The 14,794-nt window shown below is 41.3% G+C and overlaps 1 protein-coding gene across 1 annotated transcript in view; it reads right to left on the reverse strand.

Annotated features, from left to right (window-relative positions):
- Positions 1–2,347: 2,347 nt before the first annotated feature.
- LOC141053916 (uncharacterized) overlaps positions 2,348–14,794 on the reverse strand; it is a 68,896-nt gene continuing 56,449 nt past the window's right edge. The window contains 1 exon segment of the mRNA XM_073551084.1: positions 2,348–6,801. Coding sequence (XP_073407185.1) covers positions 2,987–6,801 — 3,815 coding nt within the window. The 3' untranslated portion in view covers positions 2,348–2,986.

The following is a 14,794-nucleotide window of genomic DNA, read 5'->3' on the forward strand; positions in this document are numbered from 1 at the left end:
AATTCCAGCCAATTTTGCATTGAAAAAGTCAAACGGCGCCCCTTCCATTCTGAGCTCTGCCATGCGCCGAAACAGTCGTTCCCCCCCACAAGTCAGGTATCAGCGTACTCAGGACAAATTGCACAATAACTTTTGCAGTCCAATTTCTCCTGTTACCCTTGGTAAAATAAAAAAAATTGAACCTGAAGTATTTTTTTTGTGAAAAAAAGTTAGATGTTCATTTTTTTTTAAATATTCAAAAAAATTCCTGTGACGCACCTAAAGGGTTAATAAACTTCTTGAATGTGGTTTTGAGTACCTTAAGGGGTGCAGTTTTTAGAATGGTGTCACTTTTGGGTATTTTCTATCATATAGACCCCTCAAAGTGGCTTCAAATGTGATGTGGTCCTAAAAATAAAATGGTGTTGTAAAAATGAGAAATCGCTGGTCAACCTTTAACCCTTATAACTTCCTAACAAAAAAAATTTTGGTTCCAAAATTATGCTGATGTAAAGTAAACATGTGGGAAATGTTAGTTATCAAGTTTTTTGTGTGCCGTATCTCTGTGATTTAAGGGCATAAAAATTCAAAGTTGGAAAATTGCGAAATTTTCAAAATTTTTGCCAAATTTCCGTTTTTCTCTCAAATAAACGTAAGTTATTTGAATGAAATTTTACCACTAGCATGAAGTACAATATGTCACGAGAAAACAATGTCAGAATCACCGGGATCCATGGAAGCGTTCCAGAGTTATGACCTCATAAAGGTACAGTGGTCAGAATTGTAAAAATTGGCCCGGTCATGAACGTGCAAACCACCCTTGGGGGTGAAGGGGTTAAAGGATAGGAGGATACTCTCACAGATAGGAGATTTCAGAGTACAAACAGGGGCTTAAAGGACAGTACTCCCACAGGCAATGGGTGCAGAGTGCACAGAGCGGCTTTTAGCACAGTACTTCCAGAGGTGGGGGTGCAGAGTTCACAGAGAAGCTTTTAGTACAGTATTACCCCAGATATGGGTGCAGAGTACACAGAGTGGCTTTTAGCACAGTACTCCCAGAGGTGGGGGTGCAGAGTACACAGAGTGGCTTTTAGTACAGTGCTACCCCAGATATGGGTTGCAGAGTACACAGAGTGTTGTTGCAGAGTGCGCAGTCACTATCTGTCCCTCACTCCAGCTGCATCCTATCTCTACACTAATCAGAACAGAATGGCGGCTGACTCGTGATCTGGCCTTTATACAGGCCTGGTCACATGCTACGCCAGCAAATTACAGCTATGTCAATACTTGTAATTGCTGTGATGGCTTTGGAAGTGCCCACCGTCTAAAGGCTTGCTGATTGGCTGCGCTATAGCCTTTCAACAAGCTTTATTAGACAAAAAGAGTAGTACACAGAGGTATGGATGTCAAATGAGATACTATAAATAATAACATACCAAGCAAATTGTAGATATTATCCCACATTAATAAAAATACCATGGACTGTAAAGGGACCAATTGTCAAAATTCACAAAGAAAGGGGAGGAAGAAAAACTTCCAAGACAACAACTCAAGGTCATAATATAAAATTGCTTTATTGGATTACAGGGGAAGGAACAATAAAACATACTAAAATGCTGATAACTTATCAAAAAACATAAGGACACGATGGACCCTGTACTTGCTTGCTTGCACTTGCGCTCATCAGGTAATTTGGGACACGTGTTGTTACTCTGCGGGTATATGTGCCTTCTTTTTCTATGGCCTATGGGCAGGATTTGGTTACCGGTTTAATTATTTGTTCAGTGACATGGCAGTTTACCGCTTACCTACTTGTGTCCTTCTCATATCTTCTATGATTATTATAACATAAGCAGCAATTATGGTCCATCGTGTCCTTATGTTTTTTGACAAGTTATCAGCTTTTTAGTATGTTTTATTGTTCCTTGCCCTATAATCCAATAAAGCAATTTTATATTATGACCTTGAGTTGTTGTCTTGGAAGTTTTTCTTCCTCCCCTTTCTTTAACAAGCTTTATTAGACTGGCAAACCCAAACAGGAAACTGGACAGACAGTAAAAACACCATGTTCGGCATTCGGTACCGCACACTAGGTGTCCAATACGAACCTCAGACTTTCCAGTTCGGGTTCGCTCATCTCTAATGTCCAAGTCACTTTCATAGTATATGGGGGGAACGGTGCATTCCTTGCTCAGGGGTCATGTGCAGTCTGTGTCCTCCCATGATCCAGCCTACTGACAGCCCACTCGATGGCATGTAGAGGCCGGATGCATTGGCACATCTCAGGGACATATGCTTCACCATCTAGAAATCCATAGAAAATCCAGGATGTGGGCACGTCTGACAAGGACTATTCAAACCACTGTGAGACAGTAAAGCTTCCTTTATTGGCAGTAAGTGGCTACAAGATTCAGTATATATCGTGTTGGTATCTTCCCCTGAGCCACAAAGAGTAACAAATAGAAACAAGGGCACCAGGAAGAGAAACCTTCTATGCAACGTGCTCATAATCAATAATGATGAAGACAGAAGAGCAGAACACAGAAAAGCAACACAAATTGTAAGTTCTCAGTCACAGGAATGAGATTTCATGAGAACAATTATCAATAGTGAGAAAGTGAAATGTGAGTAATGTGTCTGGTGCCTGGAGGTTACATGAGATGGACGGGACTTCTGTACATGAGAAGAGGCGCCATCACTCTCCTGCTTATGGTGGATTACCACCAGTGTGGAGCCGCGACCAAAGAGATATTCAAACTATGGGGGAGAGCAGAATAATGAAATATAGGCACGTTCCCCATATTATATGCTATCATAGTGACCACCGCTTGTGTAACTAAGATGGGCAGCTTGTCGCCAAAGGGTTTAAGAGCAAGAGCATCACTCCAGGAAGGTAATGGGACCATAGGAACCCAAGGTCTCAAGACGCCATGTTTGTTTGTTATAATGTGACTATAAAATGGCTACTTCTGTGTGAATGTGCTTAATGTTTGTAAAGAGATGATCTCTAAATAAAACATTTCCCACATTCTAAACATGAATATGGCTTCTCTCTTGTGTGAATTCTCTCATGTAAAACAAGACTTAATTTGTGTGCAAAACATTCCCCTCATTTTGAACATGAATATGGCTTCTCTCCTGTGTGAACTTTTTCATGTGCAACAAGACTTGATTTCAATGAAAAACATTTCCCACATTCTGAACATGAATATGGCTTCTCTCCTGTGTGAATTCTCTCATGTACAACAAGATGTGATTTCAGTGAAAAACATTTCCCACATTCTGAACATGAATATGGCTTCTCTCCTGAGTGAACTTTTTCATGTGCAACAAGACTTGATTTCATTGAAAAACATTTCCCACATTCTGAACATGAATATGGCTTCTCTCCTGTGTGAACTTTTTCATGTGCAACAAGACTTGAGTTCACTGAAAAACATTTCCCACATTCTGAACATGAATATGGCTTCTCTCCTGTGTGAAATCTTTCATGACGACTAAACTGTGATTTATTTACAAAACATTTCCCACATTCTGAACATGAATATGGCTTCTCTCCTGTGTGAATTCTTTCATGACGACTAAACTGTGATTTATTTACAAAACATTTCCCACATTCTGAACATGAATATGGCTTCTCTCCTGTGTGAATTCTCTCATGTACAACAAGACTTGATTTCAGTGAAAAACATTTCCCACATTCTGAACATGAATATGGCTTCTCTCCTGTGTGAACTTTTTCATGTGCAACAAGACTTGAGTTCACTGAAAAACATTTCCCACATTCTGAACATGAATATGGCTTCTCTCCTGTGTGAAATCTTTCATGACGACTAAACTGTGATTTATTTACAAAACATTTCCCACATTCTGAACATGAATATGGCTTCTCTCCTGTGTGAATTCTTTCATGACGACTAAACTGTGATTTATTTACACAACATTTCCCACATTCTGAACATGAATATGGCTTCTCTCCTGTGTGAATTCTCTCATGTACAACAAGACTTGATTTCAGTGAAAAACATTTCCCATATTCTGAACATGAGTACGGATTTTCTCCCGTTTGACACCTTTGATGATTATTAGTAAGAGCTGATTTATGAGAAAACCATTTCCCACATTCTAAACATGAATATGGCTTCTCTCCTGTGTGAATTCTCTCATGTAAAACAAGACTTAATTTGTGTGCAAAACATTCCCCTCATTTTGAACATGAATATGGCTTCTCTCCTGTGTGAACTTTTTCATGTGCAACAAGACTTGATTTCAATGAAAAACATTTCCCACATTCTGAACATGAATATGGCTTCTCTCCTGTGTGAATTCTCTCATGTACAACAAGATGTGATTTCAGTGAAAAACATTTCCCACATTCTGAACATGAATATGGCTTCTCTCCTGAGTGAACTTTTTCATGTGCAACAAGACTTGATTTCATTGAAAAACATTTCCCACATTCTGAACATGAATATGGCTTCTCTCCTGTATGAACTTTTTCATGCTCAACAAGACTTGATTTCATTGAAAAACATTTCCCACATTCTGAACATGAATATGGCTTCTCTCCTGTGTGAACTTTTTCATGTGCAACAAGACTTGAGTTCACTGAAAAACATTTCCCACATTCTGAACATGAATATGGCTTCTCTCCTGTGTGAAATCTTTCATGACGACTAAACTGTGATTTATTTACAAAACATTTCCCACATTCTGAACATGAATATGGCTTCTCTCCTGTGTGAATTCTTTCATGACGACTAAACTGTGATTTATTTACAAAACATTTCCCACATTCTGAACATGAATATGGCTTCTCTCCTGTGTGAATTCTCTCATGTACAACAAGACTTGATTTCAGTGAAAAACATTTCCCACATTCTGAACATGAATATGGCTTCTCTCCTGTATGAATTCTCTCATGTGCAACAAGACTTGATTTAATTGAAAAACATTTCCCACATTCTGAACATGAATATGGCTTCTCTCCTGTGTGAACTTTTTCATGTGCAACAAGACTTGATTTCATTGAAAAACATTTCCCACATTCTGAACATGAATATGGCTTCTCTCCTGTATGAACTTTTTCATGTGCAACAAGACTTGATTTCATTGAAAAACATTTCCCACATTCTGAACATGAATATGGCTTCTCTCCTGTATGAACTTTTTCATGTGCAACAAGATTTGATTTCAGTGAAAAACATTTCCCACATTCTGAACATGAATATGGCTTCTCTCCTGTATGAACTTTTTCATGTGCAACAAGACTTGATTTCATTGAAAAACATTTCCCACATTCTGAACATGAATATGGCTTCTCTCCTGTGTGAATTCTTTCATGACGACTAAACTGTGATTTATTTACAAAACATTTCCCACATTCTGAACATGAATATGGCTTCTCTCCTGTGTGAATTCTCTCATGTACAACAAGATGTGATTTCAGTGAAAAACATTTCCCACATTCTGAACATGAATATGGCTTCTCTCCTGTATGAATTCTCTCATGTGCAACAAGACTTGATTTAATTGAAAAACATTTCCCACATTCTGAACATGAATATGGCTTCTCTCCTGTGTGAACTTTTTCATGTGCAACAAGACTTGATTTAATTGAAAAACATTTCCCACATTCTGAACATGAATATGGCTTCTCTCCTGTATGAACTTTTTCATGTGCAACAAGATTTGATTTCAGTGAAAAACATTTCCCACATTCTGAACATGAATATGGCTTCTCTCCTGTGTGAATTCTCTCATGTGTAACAAGACTTGATTTCATTGAAAAACATTTCCCACATTCTGAACATGAATATGGCTTCTCCCCTGTATGAACTTTTTCATGTGCAACAAGACTTGATTTCACTGAAAAACATTTCCCACATTCTGAACATGAATATGGCTTCTCTCCTGTGTGAATTTTCTCATGTGCAACAAGACTATGTTTAAATGAAAAACATTTTCCACATTTTGAACATGCAAATGGCTTCTCTCCTGTGTGAATTCCCTCATGTAAAACAAGACTTAATTTGTGTGCAAAACATTTCCCACATTCTGAACATGAAAATGGCTTCTCTCCTGTATGAATTCTCTCATGTGCAACAAGACTTGATTTCAATGAAAAACATTTCCCACATTCTGAGCATGAATATGGCTTCTCTCCTGTGTGAAATCTCTCATGTATTAGAAGATATGATTTAGTTGTAAAACATTTCCCACATTCTGAACATGAATATGGCTTCTCTCCTGTATGAACTTTTTCATGTGCAACAAGACTTGATTTCACTGAAAAACATTTCCCACATTCTGAACATGAATATGGCTTCTCTCCTGTGTGAACTTTTTCATGTGCAGCAAGATTTGATTTAATTGAAAAACATTTCCCACATTCTGAACATGAATATGGCTTCTCTCCTGTGTGAACTTTTTCATGTGCAACACAATGTGATTTCATTGAAAAACATTTCCCACATTCTGAACATGAATATGGCTTCTCTCCTGTGTGAACTTTTTCATGTGCAGCACGATGTGATTTCATTGAAAAACATTTCCTACATTCTGAACATGAATATGGCTTCTCCCCTGTTAGAGGGCTTTTATCTTCAGCATTTCTTCTGTGACTTTTGTTTTGTTTAACAGTCTGTGATGAATTTGGAGATAATTGTTCATTAAAATAAGATGATCGTTCTCTGCTGTGAACAGCTGGGGGTATATCTGAGATGTCTTCATGCTGTGTAGAGGTATCTTGTGTGATACTAGAATCTTCTGAATTAAACTCTAAAGATATCAGATGTCCCTTGAAGCTCCTGGTACAATCATCTGTCAAGAATAAAATGTATGTTATTATTTTTAAATAACATAACCTAAAATATTATATTTGTATTTCCTGATTAAGATGAAGAGAATTTTCAGCTTTCACCACGACAACGACCCTAAGCAACTTTTAAGTCACCATAAGAACGGCTTCACCAGGAGAAGATGGAAGTTTTGGAATAGCCAAACTACAGCCCAAAACTGAATGCAAATTCTGTTGTGACCTGAAGAAGGCACTGTACACAGGAGACACCCCAGCAATCTGACAGATATGGAGCTTTTGCACGGAAGAGCGGGCAAAGATCGCCAATTGTAGATGTCTCTTGAGATAGATCCAGACCCATATAGACTGAATTCTGCCAGAAATTCAAAGTTGACTGCAACAAAGTATCAGTGTAAGGCATCTTTCACATTTTCACATGTCCTGGATTCCTGATAGTTCCGAAACGGGAAAAAACAGTACCGGTGCTATCAGTGTCCACATGTAAAATCCGTGTGGCATCCTTGTGCACCATCAGTGTGACACGTACTGGAATAGAATGCAGAACAGAAATAACAAATGTTTAGGTGTTAGATGTGCAAACATAGAGGATAGACAGCTAGAGAAATAGATAAAAGCTATATAATAGAAAGATACAGTAGAAACCAGAAGTTTCCATCCACTATATATAAAGACACATCTGCATGTGCTTCTCAATATCTGACATTAAATCAGAATAAACCTTTCCCATTTTAAGACAAATAGGATTACCATAATTATTAATATTTGCCAGAATAATGAGAGAATGTTTTAAAGGGAATCTGTCAGCCTATTTTCCGCCTATCAGGTGCCGGCACCTCCATCAGGGGCTTATCTACAGCATTCTTTAATGCTGTAGCTAAGCCCCCGATGAAACCTCATACCCCAAGATCGGACATCAGAGAAGGTGGAGGTGTTGGTCTGCTTCTATCACCCAAATGTACCTTTCAGGTTATCCCTCAAGTACCCTCACTTGTCTTCCCTTCTTTTGAGGGCCATGCTGTCAGACTCTACATCCCCTTCTCCATGCGACTGGCGGTGGTGTATCATCCTCCGGGCCCCTCGCATCAATTCCTGGATCACTTTGCCACGTGGTTTCCACATTTTTCTCCTTTGACTTCCTCATCCTCATGAGAGACTTCAACATCCCTTTTGCTCTCCCTCTCTCCATATCGGTTACTCACCTTTTATCTTTAACCTCCTTCTTTGGCCTTTTTGCAGCTTACTAGCTCTCCTACGCATGAAGACGGAAACTCCCTCGACTTGGTCTTCTCCAAGCTTTGCTCAATGGTTGATTTCACAAACTCCCCTCTCCCACTCTGTGACCACAACCTTCTTTCATTCTCAGCTTAAAACTGCCATTCCGCTCAGGTCACCCCCACTTTCCACACTTATAGAAACATACAGGCCAACACCCAGAAACTTATGAAGAACTTGCAGTCATCATTGGCCCCTATCTCCTCCCTCTCTTGTCCTAATTCTTCACTGAAGCATTATAATGAGACACTGCCTGGATGAAGCTGCACCTCCTATAAATAGAACAACTCAGCACAGATGGAGAAAACCCTGGCACATGCTGCAAACATGTTTCCTACAGCGGTGCTCCAGGTGTGCCATACGTCTGTGGAGAAAATCCAATCTACCGGAAGATTTCATCCATTATAAGTTGATGCTTAAAACATACAACACTGCCTTTCACCTATTTGAACACCCTCATCACCTCACTATCAATAACCCGAAACATCTCTTTGATACTTTTCATTCCCTATTCACCCAAAAGTGCAGGCCCCAACCACGGATCTCCGCGTTGATGATCTGGCTAATTACTTCAAAGAAAAAATTGACCATATCCGACAGGAAATTTTCTCTCAACCCCCTCACACCATGCGCTGTCCTTCCTCCCTCCCTGCATCTAGCTCACTCTCTTATGTTGAACCAGTCAGAGAAGAAAAAGCTATCAGGTTCCTTGTATCTTCTTGGCCTTCTACTTGCACAAGTGACCCTATTCCATCACATCTCCTCCAGTCCCTTTCCCCTTCTGTCACCACTCACCTAACTAAAATATTCAACCTCTCTCTCTCTTCCGGTATCTTCCCCTCCTCATTTAAGCATGCCATTATATATCCACTGCTTAAAAAACTATCCCTTGACCAAAACTGTGCTGCTAACTATAGACCTGTCTCTAATCTTCCCTTCATCTCTAAACTCCTGGAACGCCTGATCCACTCCCATGTTATCCGCTATTTCTCAGATAACTCTCATCTCGACCCTCTACAATCCGGTTTTCACTCTTTATACTCTACTGAAACTGCCCTCACTAAAGTCTCTAATGATCTACTAACAGCTAAATCTAATGGTCACTACTCCGTGCTAATTCTCCTGGACCTCTCTGCAGTATTCAACACTGTGGATCATCAGCTCCTCCTCACTATGCTCCGCTCCATCGGCCTCAAGGACATCGTTCTCTCTTGGTTCTCCTCCTATCTCTCTGACCGCTCCTTTACTGTATCTTTTGCTGGTTCCTCCTCCACTCATCTTCCCCTTACTGTTGGGGTTCCTCAATGATCGGTCCTAGACCCCCTCCTCTTCTCTTTGTATACAATCAGTAGATTTGGTTTCCAGTACCATCTCTATGCTGATGAAACCCAATTATACACCTCCTCTCCTGACAGCACACCTGCCTCTTTAGAAAACACCAGTGATTGTCTTACCGCTGTCTTTACCATCATATTCTCCTGCTATCTGAAACTGAACCTGTCAAAAACTGAACTCCTTGTGTTTCCTCCCTCTACTAACCTACCTATGCCCGACATTGCCATTTCCATGTGTGGTTCTACCATTATTTCCCAGCAACATGCTCGCTGTCTTGGGGTCATGATTGATTCAGATCTTTCATTCACCCCCCACATCCGATCACTGGCTAGAACTTGTTATCTGCACCTCAAAAACATTTCTAGAATTCAACCCTTTCTTACTTTTGACTCCGCAAAAACTCTTATTGTTTCTCTTATTCATTCTCGTTTGGACTATTGTAACTCTCTTCTAATCGGTCTCCCTCTTACCAAACTCTCCCCTCTCCAATCCATCCTTAATGCTGTAGCCAGGATCATATTCCTCACCAACCATTACACCGATACCGCTACCTTGTGCCAGTCATTACACTGGTTACCCATCCACTTCAGAATTCAGTATAAACTTATTACCCTCACCCACAAAGTGCTCCATGGCTCAGCACCACCCTACATCTCCCTCATCTCAGTCTACCCTACCCATGCCCTCCATTCTGCTAATGATCTGAAGTTAATATCCTCAATCAGAACCTCCTGTCTCCAAGACTTTTCACGTGCTGCACCAATTTTTTGGAATGCACTACCCAGGTTAAGTCGATTAATCCGTAATACCCACAGTTTTAAGCGAGCACTAAAAACACATTTCTTCAGTCTCGCCTACAGTCTCAGTAAATTAATCTAATTATCCCTGTGTGGCCCATTCAATATTTTTACCATAACCAGGTTCTTCATATCATGTTCTCACACGCTTTAAGCATTTAATAGCCCTGTGTATATACTGCTACGTATTCTGGCTGATAACCGGTTCATGCAGCATTACATGAACACCTGATTTCTTAAATTATGGCTGGTCTGAACAATGAAGGCAATTGTTGACATCCACTTTTCGCGTCTCCCCTATTTCCTCATAGACTGTAAGCTTGCGAGCAGCGGAGCCCTCATTCCTCTTGGTATCTGTTGATTTATGTGATTATTGTAATGCTGTAATGTCTTTTGTCTGTGGAATATGTTGGCGCTATAGGAATAAAAGTATTATTATTAATAATAAATATTAATAATTATAGTAATCCTAATTTACTTAAAATGGGAAAAGTTTATTCTGATCTCATGTCAGATATTGAGAAAAACATGTTGATCTGTCTTTTTATATAGTGGATGGAAACATCAAGTTTCAACTGTAGATAGATAGATAGATAGAAATATGTCGGTGAGATATATAATCAGTGCCTTGTGTGTGTGTAGTTTTCTGAACTGTATTTCACTAATAAATAAGGTAAGGTTACTGCAGTTCAAAGCCTCCGGGTCACATGAGAGCAGCACTGGCAGTTGTGTACTGGGATAACCTTACTGACCTCACCGCTCGTCACGGCAGCCGGGTTCTCCCGGAGTGCAGCGTTACAACCAGCAGCAACTGTTGCGCCAGTCTATTGAGCTTTGTTCTCTGAACAGGGCTCCATACACTGGACCAAGAAGACATGGATCATTGTGGGACTTCCATTTGTGTTATGGCAGACTGGTGTGGATTATTTTTTATTAAATACATGTGCTAAAGAGGGAATTTGTCACAGAGTGATTTTTACAAATTAAACACTTTGTGTGTGTTAAATAGTTTAGACGTAGGGGTTAGTAATGGGGGTGTCTGACAGATGCCTCTACGTTACTAACCCATAGGTTTGATGTCACCTGACATTACACAGCTGACATCAACCCCATAAACCATTACCCCGATTGCCACCTCACAATGGCAGCTGGGAAGAGCCGATCTTAACCGTCAGAATACGCGTATCTAATGGATGTGCCATTTCTGGTGCGGCTGTTATGGCCTTCCTGGAAATCATGGGGTACTACATGAGGCTAATTCCAAACTTTGCCACGGTGGCCAAACCCTTGATCAACCTCACTAAGGGGATAAAATTAGGCGTGGCCAAATGGACGTTGGAGGCGGAAAAGGCCTTTCAAAAACTGAAAGTGGCTCTGTGTCGTGAAGAAATTTGTACTCCAAATGGATGTTAGATTAGGAGAGTTCCTCTCTCAGGAGATACACGGAGAGGAGAATCCTGTTCTCTACCTGAGTAGGAATCTGTAAGCATGTGAGAAAAATGGTTCCATTGGAGAAAAGGAATGCCTGTCCATAAAGTGGGCGATGGACACATTGCGATACTATCTCTTAGGGTGAGAATTTAAATTAGTGTCAGACCATGGTCCATTCAGGTGGATGAGAAAGAAAAAGAGGAAAAATGCTTGTGCTACCCACTAATTTCTAGCCCTGCAGGATGTCCGCTTTCAAGTAAAACATAGAGTCGGGAGTTACATGGTAATGCCAATGCCCTCTCGAGAATCCTGTGTCTGCAAGATGTCAAGCCCATGGCTTTAGGCAGAGGGGGAGGTATGTAAGGATGCTTGTTAAACACAGTGGATGGGAGATGAACCTGGAGTAACCTGGCCATGAAAGGTTCATTATGAGCAGGTGAATGGCTGCTCACCATATCGCAACCCCTGGGTGTGGTTCACTTGGTAAAATGAGACCTGTTTGCCTCATACAGTGTAGCATGTGTAGAGGTGTGTAGACTGAGTGCCTCTACTGAAAGACTAAGAAGCTAGACTATTGTATGGATGGACAAGGGCTGTATTTGAGTTTCCTGTGATGTGGTTTATGAGACTTTTAATTAGAAACATTTCCTGTGATACCTCATATCACTCCCAAGTGAGTAGCACTGTAATATTTGGTGTTATAAATGTGGGCATTGTTCCCAGGGAACATGTGTGACTGCTACAGCGGTAGCTGTGACTGCAATACAGACTGATAATAAAAGTGTTAGTCTTGGATATGTTAGTGTCCACGGTGGATGTAGGGAAAACCTGCTTTGAATGTTGTGTGTGAAGCAGACTGCAAGATAGTACAGTAGTTTGAATAAAAAACTGGAGTCTGTAATGAGAAAGTAAGTTAATGTGTATACACAATGTAAATGCATATTAACACACGACTAATACACAGAGAAAACAAAAACAAAACACAAATATCCTAAAATAAAAAAATAAACTGCAAAAAATGCATGAAGGTAGTAATAGTAATAAAGGTATTTAGTAAACATAGTTATGATCAAAAGAATGTACAAGCCATTCCGCCACGTCAAGCCTTGTGGGACAGTCCTAATTCTTGTATTAACACCTTTCCACTTGTCAAGTGACGTAAATGTGAACAAGGATCGAGGGACTGAACCACCAGTAAAAGCATAGGCCAGACAGGATGGATTTTCCAGCTCAGAAACAAGGCGTTCACACCCTTATATGCACAGGATGCACATTGATCTGAATAAAAAACTGGAGTCTGAACTGAAAAAGTAAGTTAATGTGTATGCACAATATAAATGCATATTAACACACGACTTTTGATCAAAATTATGTTTACTAAAAACCCTTTCTACCTTCATGCATTTTTTGCATTTTACTTTTTTATTTTAGGATATTTGTGTTTTGTTTTTCTCTGTGTAATGGTCGTGTGTCGTGACTGCAGACCAAAGGGGGCTGTAAGTGAGAGACATTGGCATGGCATGCAGTCACCCATGGAAACTGGAAAAGGTGAAGTCCGGCATGTTTAGGGGACTGTGATACAAAGCCGTGTCCTATGAAGTGCTATTGACTGGTGTGAACTGAACACTAATATTATTTGCACTTGTGTAAATTGGACTTTAATACTGTTAGGAAACACATTAAAGGGACTTTTGTGTTTGAACTTTGTGGGTCACTGCCTCTTCACTGCGTAATGCTGCTACCGCTGCCTTACATATGGTGGAGAATACGGGCAGTGTAAACTGAGGCATACCCCAGAGAGTGCTGCAGATCGTTGTACAGGTCTGCTGGAGAAATGGAGGAACTTTTAGAGCATTTTGTGCTCAGTCAGCAGTCGCAGCAAGAGGTTCTGCAGCAGCAGCAAGAGACACTGCAGTTTCAGCAGTCGCAGCAAGAGGTTCTGCAGCAGCAGGTGCTGCAGTTGCAGCTGAAGCAGCAAGAGATGCTGCAATGGAAGCTCCCACAGCTTCAGCTGAGTAAAAAGGAGAACCCTAAGGTAAGGGGTGATCATTGGGTGTACCAGTGTTCCTATGTAGTCTCAGCCCGCCAGGTCTCATGCAATTGACTTGCTGCAGTTGGTGGAGGAGTGGCTCCAGTCTGAGTTTTTTTCCCAAATCGAGATGATGGAGAGTTGTGGTTGATCGGATTGTGCGGCCTCTGCCGGCCGCCATGCAGCATTGGGTTGGGCAAAGGGAGCTGGGCAATCTGGACCTGCTGGTAGAATTGATTGAGCGGTATAAATCCACTCAGGACGTGGTACCAGAGCCTGGAAATGGGGCTAGTAACTGTTCTGTGCCATCTGAGCCCATTGACTGCAGATATACGCACCATGTCTCGATATATGCCCAGCCAGTCTGTATCATCACTGCAGGCACTGCCGACAGCGTGCAGCGACTGTGCCAGGTGCTTGTGAATGGGTGCCACACAGAGGCTCTCCTGGACACGGGGAGCAGAGTGACTTTGGTCCATAGGTCCCTTGCTGCTGGGGACAACTCCAAAGGATGGAAGGTGAAGGTGGTGGATATCCATGGGGAAATCCGGGAGTACCCGACCGCTGAGGTCAATTTTTCTACACAATGTGGGGACATTAAACATGTGGTGGGAGTGACGAAGATCCTTCCATATGGGACTGTGTTGGGGAGCGACTTGCCCCTGTTTTGGTCGCTGTGGGAGACCAGGGTCAACCCTCTCATGGTAATGGTTGTGCCAGGAATAGAACCCGGAGATGTTGAGATACCTGCCATAGGGGTCGCCAACCTAGGGACAGAGTGTAATCACGATAGGCTCCCCCTAGAGGTGGTGGAAGGAGAGGATGAAAATGTTGTGCCGGGTGCAGAAACCGAAGATGTTGAGATACCTGCCAAAGGGGTCGTCAACCTAGGGACAGAGTGTAATCACGATAGGCTCCCCCTAAAGGTATTGGCAGGGCAGGATGAAAATGTTGTTTCGGGTGCAGAACCCGAAGATATCAAGTCAGAGATATCTGCCACAGGGTTCGCCAACTTAGGGACAGAGTGTATCCCCAACAGGCTTCCCCTAGAGCAGGGATCCCTAACCTGTAGCTCGGGAGCCACATGTGGCTCGCTGTCCCATGAATTGTAGCTCGCGACTGTCTGCCAGC

The sequence above is a fragment of the Dendrobates tinctorius genome, unplaced genomic scaffold (assembly GCF_039654945.1).
Source record: "Dendrobates tinctorius isolate UK_male_01 unplaced genomic scaffold, ASM3965494v1 ptg000173l, whole genome shotgun sequence".
Taxonomy (NCBI): Eukaryota; Metazoa; Chordata; class Amphibia; order Anura; family Dendrobatidae; genus Dendrobates; species Dendrobates tinctorius.